This window comes from Cyprinodon variegatus, unplaced genomic scaffold (genome assembly GCF_000732505.1).
Source record: "Cyprinodon variegatus isolate N-32 unplaced genomic scaffold, C_variegatus-1.0 Scaffold1363, whole genome shotgun sequence".
NCBI lineage: Eukaryota > Metazoa > Chordata > Actinopteri > Cyprinodontiformes > Cyprinodontidae > Cyprinodon > Cyprinodon variegatus.
In genome coordinates, this window is record NW_015151816.1 from 145,135 (window position 1) to 168,059 (window position 22,925).

The following is a 22,925-nucleotide window of genomic DNA, read 5'->3' on the forward strand; positions in this document are numbered from 1 at the left end:
ACAAACATGACTGGTAACCAAAAGCAAGCAGGGGACAAAAAACCCACTGAGCAACTGTTAATACAGGATTATATCTGAATTAAAAAAAAGGGAGAAAAATTTAATCAGAACTCCAGATGTTGAGGTTTATTAACAGTTTATTTAAAGACTATCTAGACTTAAACATTTAGTTTAATAGTAAAAGCCTACTAAAGCCACAGAGCTGCATGAATTGTGTCAGACCTGGAGAGCAACTATCCTTGAAAATTTAGCAGCATCCATTCTCCAACGCACCTGAATTCTCCAGTCATTCGGCTCTGCAAAGGCCTGGGACTGACCCTTGTCTTTACTCTCGGCACCATTCAGGAAACAAATCATTGACTGTTGACATAGGAGACCACAGTCCTGGTTGAACTAAACATTTTCTTCAACTAATTGATATTATTAATGCACCATGGCAGTTCTCACCACTCACTAGTCTGTGTGTATAGTTATGCAAATGGTAATATGCATGGAAAATATGTCCTCATTTAAATACATCTTCACTTACTATAACTTTTAGATTTAAAATTGCAGCGTGTGCTTCCGGTTTTGTAGTTATACAAAAGTATATATTAAGCGATAAGCCACAAAAAAAAGCCACTAAACTCTAGGCTAACATGTAATGCCTTCTTCATACATGCATCAGTCACCTTTAATACAAGGAAAGCCAGGTGTATAACATCTGAACAAAGCCCACTGGTGCTTTTCCTTAACCACCCACCCCACCCCTAACGAACCTCTTACTAAGGAGGACATGGTAACATGGATGTATCATTTTCAGCATAGTGCAAGTCTGAACTGCTGCTGTCTCACAAACTCAAGGAGTAAATTGGCTCCTGGTCCACTGTTTAGAAAATGACGGATGGTGTTCATATATAAGTGAGTAAAATACCTGCCCAGGCCTTACTTCTTTGTAACTTTAATTACAAGACAAACTGTACTCCAGAGGAGTTTTTTTTTTTCCGTCTTATATATTCCCACGTAAAATAAACCTGATTCATTACATTGAAATAAAACATTTGTAAAATGATATCTTATTGTAAAGGAGTTTCAAATTTCTTTATGTAATGCAACTTTAAATTTGATCTCCTAATTCATGAATATTGCTTAAATCAGTTTTTAAATCAAAAATTTGCAACAAAAAGCTGTAGGATTAAAAGAAATGTTCACTAAATAACCACGAACATGAGCAATATTGATATGTATACTCTTTCCTCTATGAGAAACAGGTGTTATAAAACAGTTTTATATCTGGCATTTTGATTTGGATTGTTTTGGCAATATGATGCGACGTGAGAATATGAGTTTCTGTTTGAGGAATTTGTTACAGGGAATTCAAAGGCTGTTGTTCAACTGGGAGGGATCACATCTAAATGTTTGGGAATTATTCCTTAACCATAATTGTCGAAATTTTACTGAACACTTTAAACATTAAAAAAAAGAATGAAATCCTTAGAATAAACCCTCCTGGACATGATTATCTACATCAAGCAGGGTTTATCTGAAATATTCTTTGGTTTTGAGAAATCACTACTCAGCCACCTTTTACCACCACACCGGTGGGAGAAAACTTCTCTCTTGTTGTTGCAGATGAAGGGGAGAGAAAGCAGAAAACAGTGTAGGAATGTCTGCAATGTCAGCTGTTCTACTGAGCCTAACAGACAGCAGAAAAAAAGCTAAACGGGGATCAGCATAAAATATTTGAATCTGAAAGAGGTTCAATAAATTCGGAACCACAAACCACAGCCTGAGAGTTATCAGCTTTAGCAACACCTCTGGCATTAGAAATTTGAAGAACCAATGGAAAAACACAAAGACAACGTTGTAACCAATTTGCTGTGGACTGACCTTTAGCAACAAATCACTGTTTTGTGTCAAAACAACCAAGGAGCTTGTGGAAACTGCAGAGACAGCATGTACCATTACCGGCCACAGCTGAGGCAACAGAGTACTAAGGGCTTTCTCAGTCAGGCTATCACTTCGTACACAGATCCTGTGCATCATCAACATTCCCTTCATTTTTTCCATCCAATCTCTCTGGAACAACCCTGGTTTCCTTCAAGAAAAATGACATTTAAATCTTGAAATATTTCACCGAACCATTAACAAATTCTTGTTGCGGTTTGGGTTGTTTCTCATTACAGATTGGGTTTTGGCTAAGCCGTAAGGTGAGTTCTAGAGCACACAGATATTATCACGTTATGGGTTTGGTATCCTAGCATCTACCCTTAGTCTCAGTAATGAAAGTGTGATCCTTAAATGATTGGTTTCAGGTCTATTTTGAGGAATGTGTGCCGTTACTGCAGGTGTGTATGTAGCTCCTGTTTCGCTACTGTTAAACAACCTGAGGCAACCGACCAACATACATTAAGGTTGGAAAGTGCAAACATTTTCTCTATCTGTTGAGAGATATAGAAATAAACATTCGGAACTGCTGTCGGCCTCAGTGACACCAGGACAGAGTATGTCTGTGTGATTAACGCTGCGTCAGACAGAAATGTCTGGGCAGCTGCTTCGGGCTGCCACTCTCATTGAGTGAGAAGTCTAGCCTCCTGAGGCATTACCTGCCCTACACTGTAACACTGGCAAGCAATCAAAGCAGGGTCAAAAATGGCATTTCTCTTGGTCACCTGAGGGGGCTATTAAAGATACTCCCAGAGCAACAGCAATGGTTTAATGCCAGACACTTAACACAAGAAAACCAGGCTTTTAAGAACGAATGACTTATTTAAAGGGGAAGAAGCGGGTCTCCCAGGTCCCTTTGTTGGAGGGATTATTAAATATGGATGTGTAAATACATCCATAAAAAACAATAATTGACTATGGTGGAAATGTAACGATGCATTATCAGATTTGTTGAGTCTGGTGCCTTTTTTTTTAGATCATTATTCTGGCTGTGAAGAAGCTTGCATTACAGAAAGCCTCTACCTTTATTGCTAATTTTTTGGGAAAATATATGTTCTGTTTTGCACAGAAGTGGAGCTTATGGTTTTGTTTTTCAAAACAAATCAACATTTAAAATTTTTAAAAACTGCCTTTATTTAAGAATCACTTATGATCATGACCAACAAAGGAAATGTGCTATGACACTGTGCATTAAAAACAGTTGGTTGATGTTGCACTGGGGACAAACAACTATGCTAGTGTCCCATATTGCTGAATTTATTGAACTTAGGTATGTAAAAAGTACTTCTTTACTATCTTACCTTATAATAAGGGGTTTAAAGTATGCATGAGCCAGGCTTTTCCCCAAGCAATACAAGGGCTTTAAATGTTACTTCCTAAATTGTTTCATGAAAAGACCTATTATCATAAAATACAAAAAAAAAGGTTTGGGTTGTGTTTGCTTGTTTGTTTGTTTGTTTTGCATGCTTTGATTGTGATATAATTAAGAGCTGACCCTCACCCACCTGTTGCTGTGCATGATGGCTACAATGCATTCTGCCTCAATTGCAGACAGCTTTCATCATTTGGAAAGATTTCTGGCAACAGAATGGATAGAAAGGTATTGTATAGAAATTGCAGGAGGCTGCCTGTCACTTTTATCCGGAATTTTTAATTCTCTGTTGGAAAGATATTAGCCACAAAAAAACAAAAAACAAAAAAACAATAAAGTTACGGATAATATTCGATAAAAATCGTAGCTGGCTAGATAGAGAGAGTGATATTTTGATATGAATTATCGGTGAATTGCTACTGAAAATAATAGCTGCAAAAATGTTTAAAGTTCTGAAAATGATTTAGATTTAAATAACCGCTTCTTCAAGAATGTACGCATTATCTACATATAAAAATCTGACTTTAGAAAAGTTTGTTGTCCCAGGGTAAAACTAGTCAGTACAAACTGGTATGTAGCATAAAGATGGGCCTTCTTTTAAATTGAATATTGCAGCAAACTCACATTGCCTGCACTGTAGTACAGTAAAAGACAAACATGGCTTGTTATTTTAAAGTAGCACCATAAAAGAACAGATATGAAAAACTGAATATGAACACAAACTCCAGGCAGCATAAAAACTTCCAAAAGAAGCTAAAAGGGAAGAAAGATCTAGGAGGAGCAGAAGATGGAGAGACTGAATTAGCAAACTTTGTGTTTTTGTGGGCTTGGCAATGGAAGGATCCCAAAGGAGAGCTAATGACTGTAGTGGTATCTGGCATGAGGACCAAGTTTCCTTGACCATATTTAAGTTGCTTTTAGTCCATAGCCACAAAGTCATAAGCAACATCTGCTGAGGTATCTTGCAATTATAGCATTATCAAAGTCTTTCCTCCCATTTAGTTCCACTGTGCAGGATACCGCTCAGAGGATTTGACCAAAGTTTTGCCCGACTTAAAGAAACCATCCTGACAAATAAAAAAACATTTTCACTAAATGGGTAGGTGGTGAGGGGGAGCTATATTTTTGGAAACGTGCATCATTTAACAAATCAAGGTTGAACTCTGTAACCAGATTCTTTTGTGGAGCCGATTGAAATAATCATAAATATTCAGTCTTTCTGCAGAGAGCAATGATAGTTTTTATCAGGTTACAACTCAGCCAATCAGGTTATTATTGGTATGAATGCAGAGAAGCAGACAAAGAGAGTTTCTCTCCTGCATTAGCACTTAGTTCTCCACAATTAATTGCTATGCTCAGTTGAAACTAGCGTTCTTCATATCGGTATGATGTGGTCATAAAACTGTCAGATGCCTTTGTTCAAAAACTTAATAATACAGAAATGCTGACATCCTATTTATACTCACTGAACAGTTCCCTGCTGTGAGAGGTCTGCACTCTCCATCAATCGACGCAAGTCAATTTAGGGGAAATTAACTTTGATTATTGATTGTTAGGGCTGGGGGGAAAAAAATCGCTTTAATCGATTTTGAATCGATTCCTTTACATTTTTGCAAAATCGATGTCTAGGAAATTAGATCGATTCATTTTATAGTGACACTCATGACGTCCACATTCAAATGAGCAGGAAAGATGCTCTCAAGATGACTTCAAGCCAGACAGCTGCATATATAGCAAATAGGTTGACTGAAGACATTAACAAATGGGGGCTGACCAGAAAACACCTTGTAGTTGTTACAGACAACGCTGCACATATGGTTTGTACAGTGGAGATAATGCAGCTCATGCATGTCTGCTGTGTCCCCGCTGTGTCACTTCTGTTTGCTCAAGTGAGGCTTCACTTTTTAACTTTTCATAAACAAGTTTGCACTTTTGAGACAGTTTTGTTCACATCTCAAGTTTAAACTGTCCGATTTACAAGTTTGCACTTATAATGTGACGGGAAAAAAATAAAATACATGAGTACACAGTTGAACCACTTTCATTAACATAGAAACAGATTGAATCGAAATTAATCGATTTAAAACTGTATGAATCAAAATCGAATCGATTCACGACTTTGGTGAAAATACCCAGCCCTATTGATTGTTCTTCACTAAAAATATAAATATAAATGAAAATATGAAGAAAATGGGGCCCGTAACCTTTTATACAGTGCAAAAAAAAAAAAAAAAAGGACATAAGTGAGCCATCATCTGTAAGGCTGTAAATTATATTATCAACTTTTTTTAACTTTTATATGTACTGGTACTTTTGACCAATACCTAGAAAGTTCAACATTTTTATTGGGCTGTTTTTTTAGAAACTAATCATGAATCAGGCTTAGATCAGAGGCAAACGGACTTTAGTACCTTTTCTGAAAAACATCTATGCAGGATTATTTGTCAAATTTGGTGGCTTCCAGTAGATCAACCTGTTCTTGGAGCTACTTATTTTCAACCACCTGGAGTAGGGCTGAAACAATTAATCGGATTAATTGTGAATAATCGATTATTGAAATAACAATAGCTAATCATTTAGCTAATGATTAGCTAAATAATCATTAGTTGCAGCCATAACCTGGAGGCCCATCCTCAGAAAGCTTGGTTGCCTCCAAATCAAGCCTGTTTTTGTGGTTGCCTTAGGCCGGATGACTGACAATTTGCACAGGCATGTTAAGAAACTAATGTCTATTTTTATATAAAGACTTTTAATGCTGACACAATTACATTTTGAGTTTATATAGAAAGTGGAAAACTGTATTTTGCTATTTGCTGCTCTCATAGGGAAATAAAATTGGTTCTGGAGGGAGAAAACATTACAGTATTGGTGTTAAGACATTGTCTAAAAAAATCCCTAAGAGATTCATCACTAAACTTGGATTATCATTACAGTTTCTGTATAAATATATTCAGTTATAACAGGAACATACAGAAAGGGTTTAAGGATGATGGAGAAAAAAATGAAAACATGCAAAAGTTCCCTCAACTTAAAACTATAACTAGAGTTAAAAGAAAAGAAATGGCTGCTCCGTGGGGGAACAACAGTAGGGCATGATGGCCGCTCCTCAGAACTAAAACTCTGTGACCTATCGTCTGCCTGAAGTGCCCCGAACAGCAGAGGTGTGACCAGATTTTATTGTCTTGGCATGTGAAAAAGACAAGGAGCTGCTTTGGCTTGATAGATGGGGGCCAACTGGGAAAAGTGACACTGTGAATAAAAGGAGCTGTGTCCCACCATAAAACACTGGAGCCTCCCAGATTTCACATGCACACATTCCCCTTTGAATTAATGTAGAGATGTGTTTGTGTGGAGAGATAACAGGGAAGCAGTGGTACAAGTATATACAAGACAACTTTCAAACAGCCTAATGAAAAGCTACGCATCTAGGCCTTTATTAATCTTTTTTCCTTTTTTAGTACCGTAGTTTTCTAAGATGCAGTGGAGTTGGTGTGGTGGAAACCGTGAATCGACTCAGACTCTTTCCCCTGTAATTTTAATCCTGACTAAGTTAAACAAAAGTAACAAAGACGACAGAGCGATGAGGCATGCATCTACACCAGAACTGCTGAATCAGGTTTTGGAAACCACCATCAAGGTGAAGGAGCAGGTCGGGGCTAGTAGATGCAGAAGAAACACAAACCGTCACCCAAGCCGTGCCAAGACAGATCATGGAAGAGGCTAATTACATGTGCAAGAGACTAGTCTCCAATATCTAGGGCTAATGGTGATGGATTGTTTGTGACAAAGGAAGACTAGCTTATGAATTTCCAAAAGAAACCATCTGTTATGACATAATAAGAGTGTACCTCTACACAAATTTACAGCTAAAAGGGAGAACGTATTCGTATTTAACTCTTCCTAAAGCAAGAAGCTTAATGATGGCTGCAGGAGTGTGGAGCTGATGTCATGTTACATGTGAGCATGTCATGTTTAATCACACTATTTTTCCCCAGACTCTTTCTAACTTCTATAAAACCTAAGGTCTTTTATTTTAAGATTTATTTGAGATCAAAGTGCAGTAGTTAAAGGCCAAGTTACAGCAGGGGTAAAAATATGACCTACTGATACAGCCTTTAGTTTAGTCTCATCCCTAAGAACTGCATCAGAAATCATAATCCCTTCAAAAATAATTCATATTTGAATCAGAGACGTTTAGCTATTATTTTAAAATTTTATTATTAGAGGAAGTGATCATTAAAAACTCAATTACACACAGGTCAGCCTCCGTTTATTTTCATAGATCTTTAGCCCTGATAGGCTGCACACATCTCCGAAGGGCTGGTTAATCTCCCGCAGTGTGTCGCAGTGAGCTTATTGCAGATATTTTTGATTTATGCCAAATATTGAGGCGTGGTTTGCGCTATAATATGCCACGCCACAACGCAAGTGGGACAATCACGACCTAGCTGTGGGTCTAGATACAGCCGAGGCGGTGAGGAAGCGGAGACAAGTTTGTGCGACAATGGAGGGACACGATGGTGAAAAAGATCGGGGATTCAGGTGGGAAAAGGGTCTCGGCGTTTCTGCGTACCTCGCTCTTCTAGCTAGTCCTACAAACAAAACAAGGGCGGTAAGGTACCAAACAGGAGATACGCATAGTGTAGAGCGGATGTAGATTTGACCAATCAGAGGCCTCCTGTCTGCGGCACTGTCTGCGGTCACCTTCAATTTTGGAGCGGTGCAGCAGAGTGTCTGCTGAAGGGGCGGGGCATATTTGCTTTCACTGCGACACACACACAGATGACATTTGTTTCTGAGTATAAACCAGCCTTAAGTCCTGCATATTCCAACAGCAAAAGAGTAAAACTGAGCTAAGATTTTCTGGACCCTTCCATAGCTAACCTTAAACTAGTTACAGACTAGTTACAGAACTGTATGGTGTGTTTTCAAGACTAAAGTTTACTTGACAATTGAAATTTTATGTCATTACATTTTAGGAAGCGATCATGTTGAATTATCCTTCACTTAACTGAAAATTTTATTTACCAGTAAAATTGAAAAAAAAAAAATGAAAACATGAGAATTCAAAGACCTTAATCTGCACTATAAGCCAAATATCATTATAGAACAGTGACCAATGGGTGAAATGCTATAACAGATATATTTAGAGTGTAGGTTGTTTTTGTTTTGTTTTTTGGAAGATTAAGATAAATCCTGAAGTTAAACATTATTTCATGTTATTATAATTAATCTGCTATTCAGTTTGGTTTGTTTGGTTACTGTCATGCTTTAGTTTTATTTGATCTTTTTCTTGGATATCCATTTATAAACTTCAAAAATAATGACATCAAATACAGACATGAACATACCTGAATCCTTCTTGCTCCCTTTGCCTCCATCTCTATTCTTCTTCAGCACTGCCTTGAACATGACAGGGTTCCTGGAATCCTCTCTTTAAGGCCCCTGAGGGAAAAGTGCAAACAGTCAAATGCTTTCATATAGAGTCACACCTGCAAAACATCTATTGCTCCTACAGGAACACTGAGAAAAGTCTCCTGCAAGACAACAAGTTTCTTTATTTAAAGTGATATTGTTCATGTACCTGTATATAAGAAGCTCCAACTATGCAAGATGTTTATCCAAAGCAACATCAACAAATTAAACCCTTACCATAAAAACTCTGACAAATCTCTGGTTAAATGTTATATAAATTGAGTTTTCCCACTGCACTCCTAAACCTGCAAGTCATCAGCGGAGGGAAGCATGGAAAGAATGCTTCAATATTTGAACAGAAAAGGACAAGTTCTGTTATCTTGTTCTACAGGAAAACACTTAGTTGAAGGCCCCAAATTCCACATACAATTGATGTTATGTGCCAGAGCTACAAGGATTTTATTTAATATCTATGGCTGTTAGAGATTCCTGTGCTTTTAGAGTCGTTAGATTTAAGAAATATACTCAAAGTCTAGTCAGGCTAAGTTTGTTTACATTGGAACTATTCTTAGTCCTATGTTGTTGCACTGTGGTAAAAGCATTCCTAATGCAGCAGCAGCTTAAACAGTTAATTGCAGGGGATTTCTTTCTAGTTTCTTTAAAAAGCTCCTTTAAAATTGCATTACCTTATGCAGTTTACTGCAAATAATAATAATAGCAGAGACATTTTTTTTCCCCACTGAACAGACGTTTTTTTAACCAAATAAGGACAAACCAAAGAAAGCACACAGTTCTGAACCAGAGGGCAGTCTCTACATATCTCAGCGTTCGCCTTGCTGCTCAGGGACAGGCTATCGATCTGCCCTTTTTCATCCATGATGGTGTTAGATGAAACTCTGAAGCAATGATGGGTTAGTTGAGGGTTGTTGGGGAGCATGGCAGGACTTTAAATCATTTCAACTCATCCATCAATGCTGAGAAAATATTCTCTACAGTAATTTGATGATTTCAAACCTGATTTGTTTGGCAAGGTCAGTTTGAGGGTGGCTGAATAGCTAAATCTAGCTCTTAGTTACTGGCATCCAAAATAAAACTTTTAATAATTTCAGAAATATACCATTCAAGGAATTGATAAATGCAACCTGATCTGCTCTATTGAGTGATCAGAGGTCAAATGTCTAATCATCAGATGCATAAAAAAACAAGAGCATCATTTAGTCAATGAGCACTACAAGCAAAGCCATAAACCTTAATCATATTCTAATATTTATCCAAAGAGGGCGGGGGGGAATCAATAAAAAAATAGATTTTGGGATGTGGAACACCTTCTGTGGGAGGCATCCAGGTGCAACCAAAAAAAGATGAAGAATCCTCTTTATGTGGATGAGAAGCAGCTCTACTCCGAGGCCCTCTCAGATTGCCGAACTCTTCACCCTATCTCCAAGGCAGTGCCCAGCCACCCTACAGAGAAAGCTCATTTCAGCCGCTTGTAACTGGGATCTTCTCGGTCACCATCCAGATTTCATGAGCATAGGTGATGGTGGGAATGTAGACCAACCAGTAAATTAAGATCTTTGCATGTTGACTAAGCTCTCTCTATTCATTACAATAGACCATAGCAGTGTCTGCATAATAAAAGCACCCACACCAATCAGTTCACCAATCTTCCACTAAATTCTCCTCCCACTCATGAACAGGACTAACCTGGCAGTAGCCAAATATATACAGTATGTGTAGAACTGAGTTGAATTCTACATTATCAATCTGGGATGGCAGCCGTTCAGTCTGTCCATGACAAGTAGGGACGTTTATTAAAATACTTCAAGCTGGTGGGGTGACATCCCAGCTAGTACCCTTTTTTTGTGCAATATGTGTTAAACAAGAAAAGACTAAGAGGAAAAGCTTCAGATGTTAAAAAAAATGACTAGAAATGTGTAGAGAAATCTACAACATGATATATGTCTGCAGTGCGTTTAAACTTTTACCTATAGAGTATAGCAACAGGACACACAGAAAGTTGGTTGTTTACAAGTAGTATTTCTAACCATGCAGATCATGCTATTCAAAGATATGAAATGCTAAAACACATAAAAAAGAAAACGGTAATAAAGTTGTTTAAAATAATTAAACCCTATATTGCGACAACTGCTTTCCGTCATACACACCTTGTAAGAATAACCTTAATTTCTTAAAGAGTAAATATACCAGAAATCAACTTTGGTCGGCATCTTTACGTTACAGTGCAAATGTTGACATTTACATGTAAAATTCTTAATTTCTGCTATAATTTTCCAAAAAAGGTATTTTAGTCCTGCCCCATATGGTTTACAACATGACTACTGCGATTTAATTTTCCTATTAGCATGTTAAAGCTTTAGCAACGGACAAATAAAAACGATTTGTGCATCTATAAAAACTAGCTCTAATTCAGGATAGTTTCGAACAAATCTAACAGCGGTTCATTTTCATATTCTAACAGACTTCAGTGTTTATAGGCATGATCTGTTACAGTGCATTGGTTACTTGTTGAAATAGCTGAGCGGTGTGTGGGAGCATCCTGCTCATCTCCACAGTAACAACAAACAACACCCAGGATAAACCAAAGGAAATGAGATACGCCCTATTAAAACCTTAAACACCAACATGACTAATTCTTTCCATAACCTTTTCCCTTTCAAAGCCACCAGACACAGACTCGCACACACATATAGTAGGCAACGCTAAGATTTACACAGCAATCAAATAAGCTATCGTCTACAGTGCCATCACATTTTAACAGATGACTGTCAGGGATGATTTAGACCCATTTAACAACGACATAAAGATTATAACATTAAACAAAACTAATTAATATGGGACACAGCTGTGACCTACCGTATATGAGAAAGTCTCCTCAGAGAGGAGCTGCGGGCTGTATGGTATGCAGAATGAAGGGTTTAAGATTCCTCAAGCTCAGGTCCATCCAATTACATTTAAAATGGGTTCAGAAACATGCAAAAGCCCCTTAGAAGGGGTCTTTCAATATTACAACAGTGAAAGTTTCAGAGAGACAGAGGTTCACATGTTTTTTCCAGACACATGCTGGTGGAACACAGCCATAACAGACACTAAACCTTCACCTCTGCTAACAGAAACAGCAGAAACCAGTGGCCGCCTCTTTGGTTATTTAAAAAGAAGAAACACTGCAGCTGTTTCAACGTCTTTAGGGAGCTGGTGGCATTTTCATTCAAACATATTTCAGCAGGGGAGGCCGTTACTGTGAAAACGCCTAAGGTAATAATAAAGTGCAACGTTAAGACAGGTTTCTTTAAGGAAAGATAAATTGAAGTCTCCACTGGTTTAAAAAGTGCCCCGGGTCATCAGCGTGCATCTTTTCTGGGTCATTTCTCATGTGATACAGTTCAAATCCAAACAGACTGGGAAGAAAAGATCCTCACCTGCACATTGTTGACATGACATGGGGTTAATGGGGCCATACGGCTGCTCTAGTTATCTAAAAAAAACACCTATATATATATATATAGAGAGAGAGAAAATAGGATTGTTTGTCCAGAATGCCACTGGTAAGGAAGCATTTTTACCTCTAGCGGATACTGGTGAGTAAGCGTGAACTTTGTCCTCTATTAGGCGGCACACAACAATGAAAAGACTCAAATCAAAACCACTCCCCTCCAAGTATTGAAGCAAACAGCTTTATCCCTTTTAAGTGCTCTGTTTCCTGTTGAAATGCTCTGCCAGCTATCTTCTTTAACTAGTTACACATGAATAATCATCACGCTAAGATTTCAACCCAGTAGGCATAGCAACGTGGAAACTCTCAAAGTGACACGACCTTCAAAACGCTTAGATAAAGGCTGCAGAGAAGTGGAGCATTTAAATTCTCATGTGAACTACAAAATTATCTGTTCTCTTGTTGTCAATTCAATGACGGGCAGGAAACAGCCAGCCTGGTCTGAGAGTTCAAGTGCTTCAAAACAATGGTGGAAAAAAAAATACATTTCAAACAGGAAGCTTGGGAACTAGTTATAAAGTAGAACACAGTCTGAATGTCAGCCGCTGTAAACAAGAGGTTATTATTCAGGAAGAAATTCAAAAGGTTTGATATTAATGCCAAAGAACTCTGCTAGTTTGAATCCAGCTTCTCCTGCATTCATGTCTAAAAACAGAGACATCAGTATTGCACAAAAGGAAAAGACACTTTGTACCTTTTTAAAGAGTTATTTTACTAAAGATCTTACAGGTACTCTACATTTTATATTCTCCATATATTAGGAGAACAAAAAAGTACTGTTATATTGTTTCTGATCTTTGTTTAAAACACAGAATATCCAGTATTTTCTTACATTTGTATATTGGTGTTAGAGAAAGGATGGCCAAAGCTGTAAGGACCATGGATTGAAAAACCACCCAGAGAGAAAGAAATACTCCAAAAGCAACTAGAAAAGGCCAGATTGCGATTTGAAAATACTGTGACAAAAAAGCTTGATTTTAGCTAAATTTGTTGTGTGCAAATTGTACGACATCTGTTTACTACTTAATTGATTCCGGACTGCAAAAATAGGAAACTTAGTCATTGTGCGCCAGATCAGCGCTTGACATCAATCTGTGCTAAACAAATCTGAGAAAAGAGGAATTGTTTGACGCACCACTCACAGGCATCAAACAGGAATCTTAGAGCCCATCACCGCTCCTCTAGCTCACCATTAATTTGAGCAGGTAAATAAGATGAATGGGTATTTTTATTCTTAAAATAAGATAATTAGATAATGTGCAAATAAAATATTTCTTATTTAGAATGTAAATTTTCTTGTTTCATTGGCAAATAGTCTCACTTACCTCCTCAATTCAAGAAAAATATTATTTTAAGAAAAAAATTACTTTTTCAGATGCCGATTTTTTTCCTGTGCATCTTTACAGACAAACTTTTCATGCAGAAACATCTTTAGCTCCATGTAGCGGCAGCTTTGGGGCTGTAGCTANTTTCATGCAGAAACATCTTTAGCTCCATGTAGCGGCAGCTTTGGGGCTGTAGCTAATGAGTTATTTGGAAATCGATAAATCTATCGATTCTTTTTTCGATTAATAATCGGAGAGCAAAAGGTTCCTTAAAGAAGATGAAAACATTTTTTTTTTTATCTTAAATTCAAAAGGTTTATATATTTTATTTTGGTGTAATTGCTGCTCTAAGATTTTCCCCTTTCAGCTAAAGGCCTGCTTTAGAGTCTGCTTACTCCAGAATCGATTACGAAATTAGTTGATGATTATTTCAATAATCTAATAATCACAATGAATCTGATTCATTGTTTCAGCTCTAAGAAGCTTACATACCACAACCTAAAAGGCAATAATAAAGATAATTTTTAAATGGCATTTTTGGACTTTCCAAGAAATCCACTACATTTATTATTATTCTTTTAAAAAAAGCCTTTCATTTCAACATATTTCTAACCAAGGAAAACTGGACTCACAGCGACTGAAACAAAACCTAAGGTGAAATAAAAAAGGATTGACATCTAACACGAGACTATAATCAGGTGTCATTTTTCATACTTTTAAGTGTTGCTTATTTAACGGGGTGAGCACAAGACAAACAACAACTGAGAGAAAATACTTTTAAAGCTACAACTGCCCCCAGAGGACACTTTTTGTTAATCCTTCCTAATGCAGAGGATGAGCAATGACATTCAGCTAAAATCCTAGGCTAAGTACAGCCTGTCAGTCTAAACAATACCTGACAGGAAGTTGCCCATGTCTCTGTGTTAAAACATAGAGAACATTCTACAATTCTTCAGTGATGTCAAATTTAACAAGTTTAATTTTCAAATCAATTTAAAATAAAGACAAGTTTCTCAATCAAGAAAATTTGTACTTTTTATCTATCTATTGCACTTTAACTTGGTTAACATGAATTTATGTTTCATTAAATGTGATGATTTCCTAGAACTAAAATAATATGAGCAGTGTGACATAAATGTTAACTACTGAGAGGGTTGTAGGTATTTGACCAAGGGTAAAACATTAACATGATCTTTTTTAAGTCTAAAAGGAGGTTCCTGCAACACACTATTACTGATATAATACTTTTTAGTTAATCATTCACCATATCTGTCAAGTTAAGTAAAAACTACAAAAATTTCTATCGAAAGAAATCATTTGAAATGAGAAAAAAAAATAACTTAGAGTTGTAATTTAGGTCTTTCCAGTTCAACATAGGTTCAAAATAAGAAAACCTCTAACTATTGTGCTTACAAATCAATTTGAAAATAAAGATTTTTTTTTTTCTTTTTTTAATTACTTAAGGAACAATCAGAATCTAGGTGAAGAACATCTAACAGTGAAACACAAACTTATTCTAGAAACAGAGAGTTAACAAATCAATCAAATTCAAATGAGACCAGCTGCACTAATTTATTGTTATAGTACCAGTACATCCAGCTATGCAGACCTTTGTTATAGATAGATTTATTAGAAGATCAGTTGCTCATCTTAATTGTCTTTTTCCACACATGCAGAGATTAAGACCAGAGGAGCATTAAAAGGAAGCAGGGGATAACACATGTTGCACAACAGCAACATGTGGAGATGGTTTAAAAAATGGTTACAAAAGGACATGTTTGATTTCAAGAGCTTTACTAGTGGCAGCCCTTCCTAGAGATCAGACATACAGTATGTAGTGAGTGCTGCACACCTGCAAAGGAAGCAACACTTCAACACACTTATCAGAAAATCACACGCGACTGATCACATCTGCATCTCAATCGTATGCCTGCATCTTAAATGTGCTTTCATTAAATGCATGACCTCTTTGTTAATGTAGCACAGGTTTTTAGATTAATAGCACTCATCAGTGCTCCCCTAAGCCCCTTGTTCATTTCTAGGAGCATAAACTAAAGTGTAAATCAGTAACAGCTGCTACTAAGAGGTCCTCCAAACACAAGAGGGTAAATATCCACAAGGTCTTTGGAAACACACATGCTACACATTCATTTAAACTTTTAACGCCATAGAGGATGGCTCCATCTCTTAATAGAATATGCCAGCATGACACACAAGCTATCTAGTTTTTTAATGAACATTTAAAAATATTGTATTAGAAAAGGTCGACGGAAACGGCAAAAATGAGAAATAACGCAAAAAGGCTTCAGTTCACTTCAGGTGTTTTGACTTTTTCAAAACAAAAAGCCCAAAACACTTTATTAACTAAACGGAGGACAGAAACAGATTTGCTAACATTTATCACACATGACTGATCAGCTATTTCTGCTGCCCGCGCCTTCCTGGATTGTCCCACAATGCACTTCTTCCATTACCGATACCAGTTGAAAGAACGATGACAGGAAGGAATGATGGCAACACATTTTTTTTCTTCCCTCAGACATGTGGTCAATAACGTCCTTTTCTGACATAATTGGCTAATTTACTCCTAATCCACATTCTCGTTTTTATTTGCAACATTTTAAACGTTCCCTCAAAATGACAAATTGGACAGAAAGATATCAACAAGCATGAGCAGGTTACTGGGACCAATTGGTTTGAAAAAATGCAAATATCTTCCATCACTGAAGCTTAAGAGCTTTAACAGGATGTGGAAGGGCAAATATGATCCCGCTTCTCTGCAGCCCCTCCCCCACCTGTTGCTCTGCCGTCGCAGGCAGCTAGTAAAAAGAATATACCAAACTATTTCCCTCATTTATGCTCATTTACCATTGGAACATAAAGGAGCACCACCTATAGCCCTGCTTTAAATAAAAGTTGGCAACCTGCAAACTGACTCTGAATAATTAGCTAACCACCATTAACTTCTTGTTATTACGCTATAAAGAAAAGAACGGAAAAAAGCACTGCAACAGACGAAATGTATCCAGCTGCAATTTAAAATGCTGGTTGGTTTAAGTGAGGGAAAAAGGGAAGTTACAAATAGTACTATAACAGTAATACTTTAAGCAGAATAGATGCTGTATTTTAAGTGTAATCTAAAGCAATTAGTCAAAGATATCATACCTTAAGAATCTCATACCAAGAGTGACATTAAGGCATTCTAGTGTTCTGTGATGATTTAACACACGTTTAATTCAGTTGGGTTTAATTCAAGAGCTCAACAAAGGCTTTTGTAAGACTTTAATGCAATTGCATAATATCATTTTTTTTTCAAAGGGGGGTTTGTTTATGATCCTTCATTCCAAAGCTGTAAAGGCATAAATACTTCCTCTGGGTTCAACCTATTTTGTAAACAGAAGAACCAGCATTATAGATTAGGAATAACAATAACCAAACAAGTATAAGAAAAAGAGAGCAGAAAAAAACAACTCTGATGCTTTCCAAATAAAGTCAGAGGAAATATCCGGAGGAATTTTGAGGCAAGCTATGAGAAGGTCCCACATTATTAATGGGATCACGCAAGTTCAACTCTATTAAAAAGATCTTGTTGTATTATTTTTCTTATTCAAGTTTGAACGCCACTTTCCTCGGCGGAAAACTCTCGCAATTCAAAGGGTTTTAAAGTGTTTCCCTGAAAACCGAACCTCGTCAAAGCAAACAGAGATAAAAGTAACATAATTGACTAAAAGCAGATAAGAGTTGATGCGACGTAATGAATTCCAAAGAAACACTCTTCCCTCTATTTAAAATTCTGCAATAATTAAACATTGTACAAACACATGGCTAGGTGGGAACAAATATGCTCCTCTCATGTCCAGCAGAAATCCACATCAACCCCTTCAGGGTTCAAAGCTTTTTGGATTTTTTTCATCTGGATTTCATGGTAGAGGGAGGGAAAATGTGAGGACAAAAAATAAGCCGCTACTTAGTATGTTCAGTTGGGCCACTGGCCTCAGTGAGTGTCCCTCCTCAGCCATCACAATGCATCTCTGATGCCAGCATCTTTTATCGGCCAGTTGGCTTTGGACCATGGGAACCAGGCTCTGCTGAGACTCAAACAGTCCCACCCCCCCCATGGCTGTTCTGGGATGCAAACATCCAACAGACAACTGGGCCCACTACAGCTTTGGCACAGAAGCATGCAAATCCATTCTGCTGGTTGCTTCGACTCTAAAATGACATGGATTTAATACTGGACGGTAAACACTGGCCACATGATCAGACCACAATAGTTTTCACTAACATCTTCCCAATTTTTGGCTCCCTAATAAAAAATGTGCTACGTACAAATAGAAATCCAGGAGTTTGAGTTTAATAAACAACGACCATCAGACAGGGTGCTGAATTCATCCCTCAATGAGCTAAAAAATAACGTTTGATTCTTTCTGAATGTTATGGTATATTTTCTCTTTACGCAGAAACATAGCTTTGATTTTCAGAGCACCTGACGGTGTTCCACTCCTCTGACCACAAGCAGCAATCAGCTCAGGATATACACAGACAGCTAGTCACACTTCAATGACTCAGTTTAAATGGGTGGAATAGATCGCTGTACTTTAGCCCTCATATAAACCCAAGTGATGCATCTTCTTTTATAAAATGTTCTATTAAGTTTTAAACACATATCAGCATCAACCAGTTCAACCCAGTTCAATGGATTTTAAATCTCTTCAAAACGTTGGCAACATTTTCCACATCAGATCATGTTAGTTAAAAATGCACTGTACCAGAATATTTGGATATGGTGATAGTACTAGTAAATATTACCGTAACCATATTAGATGAGCTATACGCTCATATTTTTCTTTCCTCTCTGTCTTTTGTGTACTTAAATAACTCTGACCTTCAGCTTTCTGAGCAATCAGATTGAAATTAACTGTTAGGATGTTTTATTTGGCTCCATATTGGATGCCTGCCTGAAATGGTTTTGGTTGCTTATTGGAAATGCCAAACAGAACAAACTGGAGCAACTGCATGGAAGCGCATTTTAATGATAAAAATTTAACTCTTTAACAAAGAGTTAAATATTTGTTAATTCTAAATCCAGAGGTAAGATAACATTTCCTAAAAAAGCCATGGCACTCCTAGATTTATTAGGGGAATGATAGGGACTTAACATTTTCACCAAAAAGTGTTTTTAATACTTTTGTAACAAAGTTATAAGTCAGTAAACATGTGGGTATTGCTGCAGACCAAAGCAATCTTAGCCCTAGAAACACAAATACACCAATAGGGCCTGATTTTTAATTTCACACAATAGCAATACCAGTAGTAAACTATATTCTTAAAGGTTAAAATGTTAAAAACCTGTAATCTGAAATATCTAACTGCTGAAAATGCTCTGCATTTTAATTGCATTCTTTTTTTTTTAAAACCGTTTGCTTAGACTTTGGGTGCCTAAAGGCTTTTAGCTGGTTATCTCCATTTTTTTAGGACATGTTTATGTCCATCTGTACATTATGTGTATGTTTTATTAAATGTAACAGACCAAGTTTATGAATTACAATAAAAATGTGCTGCAGGATACTTTATTGGGGTAGAAAGTCAGGAATCCTGCAGAAAAATTGAGCGATCAAAAGATAATCCCCATTTATGTCTAAATTAAAACATTAGCAGATGTATTTATTAAATCTAAAAAGTTAACAGAAAAAGATTATTTCACTGTCTTCATTATGTGTCCATCAGATGCAGGTGAAGCAAAAAAAGTGGCCAGTTTAAATCATCAGCCAAATTATTGGTAGATCCCTGTTTTTTCTTGAAAATTGTGCCTAAATATTAATTTACATCTTTGGTAAATACACAAAATTTCCCCCAACATGAACCTAAGTGCAATGTCTTTTAATATGACTAACCCATGGCAAAAACAAGCCATAACATTTAGGAGGCTGAAGACTCTTTGTTTTTGCTCCATCTGAGTTTTACACTTGTTTACAAATCACAAATTCTACCCACTTGGGGCAAAAAAAGCTTTCAGCGAGTTAAAGTCAAATAATCGGTTAAAATGTCTGTCATAAATGCTATTGGGTACCTTACAGCCCGCAGGTGCTGCTTTTTATTGAAAATTGTTCCTCTGTCACTTGAAATTCAAGTGGCTATTCAAAGTTGTAGTTTTCGAAAGTTTTTCTGATAAAATAAAAAAATATTCAGTCTATACTTTCCTACAGCCTTTGCTAACAAATAGATGCATATATTTTAACATCCATTCTGTCTTAATAAATAATTTTAGTGGTCAAAATTTCTGGGGCGAACACCTTTTACATTTTCATTACTTACCTACTATTATCAAAAATTCTTCTGCATAGAATTAATATTTACATGGACTAATATCTAGATTAAGTTATTATTAAAGATGACTTGCAGAGACACATAATTTTCTCTTTACCCCATATAACACAAAATTTAGTTCTGAAGTCAGCATGAATTCTGTATATATCAACTTTAATGTTAGTATTGTGATGTGTATAATTAACCACATTGTTTTAGTTGTCGAGTAATTGCTATTAAATAAAAAATTTGAAATGTTTAATAAGTTTGAATATTTTCATTGAGAGTACTACTGCCACCATCTGTATTAGAGTGAGGGAAAAAAGGGGGGGGGTGGCAAATGATTGGCTGAGGGTGGCCATGGGCACCTCAGGTCCCCCATCTAGCTCCGCCCCTGACTTAAATTGCCCAAATCCACCTACATCACATCTCCAGACATAAACAATAACATCAAAATAAACATCGCAGTGGATTTTTTTTTAAAGAAAACTCAACATTTTTGTTTTCACATTGCTTTATAAACAATAGTCAAATAAAGCGCTACATCTTTAATGATTGGTTAAAAGCGCAGCTTGTTTCTAAATAGTAATGATGATGAGTGATGAAATGCTTTCATTTAACGTCAGTTTTAGAGTTTGAGTGATGTGTTAGTCAATAATAAAAAACAAACTCACCCAAACTTTATGTTAATAGACTTTTTCTAACCAAACAGAAAACAACTAAAAGGTGAAAATGAGGCTTAAAGATTTCATTCAGGTTGCAGTGAGTCAGCTGTCTGCCCCTGTTTGGTGGGCATGTCTCTGCATTCCTCCACACAAACTTTCATCCAAAAACCAGACATATCTCTGCTGAACATCTCCCACAACAATCCCCTGATTTAAAACTTTTAAAATCTTACCTGATAAATGTCATGGAGATCACTCTACAGGCAAAAATAAAAGTTCTCCCAACTCCTACTTCCTCACGAGCTCAGTCCCAGAGCCAGTTTGATTCAGCAAGGTAGACCAATGCTCCTCCTTTTCCTCCTTCCCCTCCTCTTTTCCCCGGCATGAGGTCATCTGGAGGGAGGGATATCAGAGAACAAAGTGCCTGTCCTCCTCCCCCTCCCTCTGGAAAAGCCTCATGGACCTGAAGGGAGGAAGGAGAAGCAAACTGAAACTCCTGAAGGGGAATCTTCAATATTTAAGCCCTTTTCTCTAAGTTTTATATGATTGATTGATTCCAAATCAAAGCAAGTTGACAAAAAAATATTGTTTGAGATCAATTAAGCTTTCTTTTTATGTTGTTGACCAATCAGAATAGAACATAATATTCAGTGAAGAAAGGTAATCCTGATCAATTCTATGACAATTTATTTTTGAATTCTTGGGTAGCTTTATTTATACTAATTATAGCTTAAATAGATCCTCAGCTTTTTAACTATTACGATATTTATTACTTCGCTCTATAATTATTTTTTATTTAAGTTACTTTTTTAATTTTAAATTTTTTTTTAGTTGTGTGATGTATTGTTCGTACCATTTAATTAACAAAAACACCCTAGGAGGTCGATTGTATGCCTTGTTCTCAACTCTTCGAGTTGTACAATATTTTTACGATGCCAATATGTACATATTGTTAATTACTGTTACCCAATGTGAAAAGGTGTGCACATTGACACACACCTCTACTGCAATGTGCATTTCTTCCTAATAAATAAATAAAAAAAGAATAGAACATAATAATGTTGTTCTTTCTCCGTCAGAGGGGGGAATCCAGGTGTATCAGCAGCCAACAGGGTTTACAAAATATACAAAATATAACTATGCAATTAAAGAACAACTCCCAAAGTCTAACAGGTGCTGGAAGAAAAGATCTGCAACTACTCTCCATAATGCACCTTGGGTGGGAGGGGAGCTCTCCAGTTCTGTAAAAGTCAGCTTCATGGGGTGGGACACATTGTCCAACAGGGATGTTATTTTTCTAGAATTTTTCTGTATCCCACCACCTGCACTGGGACATAGTTGCAGAGCTACCCTGACACATTTATCTACCCTCTTCCACTCAGTTTCAGATTATATGCTGCTCTAACAAGCTACACCAGAAAAAGATGGCTCCTGAGACGACAGAGGTCTTACTAAGGACAAATATCAAACTCTGTGGGGGCTAACAATATATGAAATAACATATCTCTGGGTATAAATGTGGAGCCCAAGTAGGTCATAGGTGTTTCTGGCACTGGATTTTCTTAAGACAGATGACAACAAGCCAAACCCAAAACATAATGACGATAGCAGATAGGGAGTAAACTCAAATGGATTCTTTATTACAAGCCCATTTTTAGCCTAGAACTCCCCGACCTGAGCAAAATACATGTGCGATCTACACTTAACATGTTATGCATTAGACCAGAGGTCCCAAAGCATCTTGAATTGCCTCCTGAGTAGATACCAATTTTACATATATATATGTATAAGGTTCTGTTTGTGTGAAAAATAAGCAGATGTAAAATGTCTAGATGTTGTGCTGTTGTTGCATATGGGTTATCTGCATATGTATAAGTTGCACATGTATTTGTTGCATATGTCTATGCTGCATATGTCTATGTTGTACTGTATATGTAGATGTTGCATATGTTTATGTTGCATACGTCTAAGTTGTATATGTAGATGTTGCCTCACTGTAATCTTGCCAGTCTACATGTCTGAAACAGGCGTGATTACGAACATAGCAGTAGTGGAACAGGACTCAGATTGTGTAGATTTGATTGCTTTAACATGAAGAAAAAAATTAAGTTTGAAGTTTAAAGAATGAAGGAAATGATTAAGGGTAAATGTTCCTCACCATCTCCACCCTGAAAATCATATCGAATTAAACTCCATCCATTGTCTTTGCCCCCTGGTCGTTGTAGGGCTGCAGAATAAGGGTAGGGAAAGGCATCCCTTATAACAGTGGTCATATCTTGCTCAACAAGAGGGAATGACAGTAATGTTTTGGATATTGGAGGAGAAGAACATGCAATCTCAATGCAGAAGGTTTTTGCCAATGCTAATGCTACTGAATTTAGATTAGACTTAGACAAACTTTTGTC

At 36.8% G+C, this 22,925-nt stretch overlaps 1 protein-coding gene across 2 annotated transcripts in view; it reads right to left on the reverse strand.

Moving 5' to 3' along the window:
• Window positions 1-20,887, reverse strand: part of tanc1 (tetratricopeptide repeat, ankyrin repeat and coiled-coil containing 1) — a 123,196-nt gene extending 102,309 nt beyond the window's left edge. For both annotated transcript variants that reach the window (XR_001482157.1, XM_015402538.1), the window contains exons 1-2: window positions 20,754-20,887; window positions 8,650-8,743 (exon numbers count right to left, since the gene is read on the reverse strand). Coding sequence is in view for 1 of the 2 variants with exons in the window: in XM_015402538.1 (XP_015258024.1) it covers window positions 8,650-8,710 (61 nt within the window). In the remaining variant the exon portion in view is untranslated. The remainder of the gene's footprint in view (window positions 1-8,649; window positions 8,744-20,753) is intronic.
• Window positions 20,888-22,925: the final 2,038 nt, after the last annotated feature.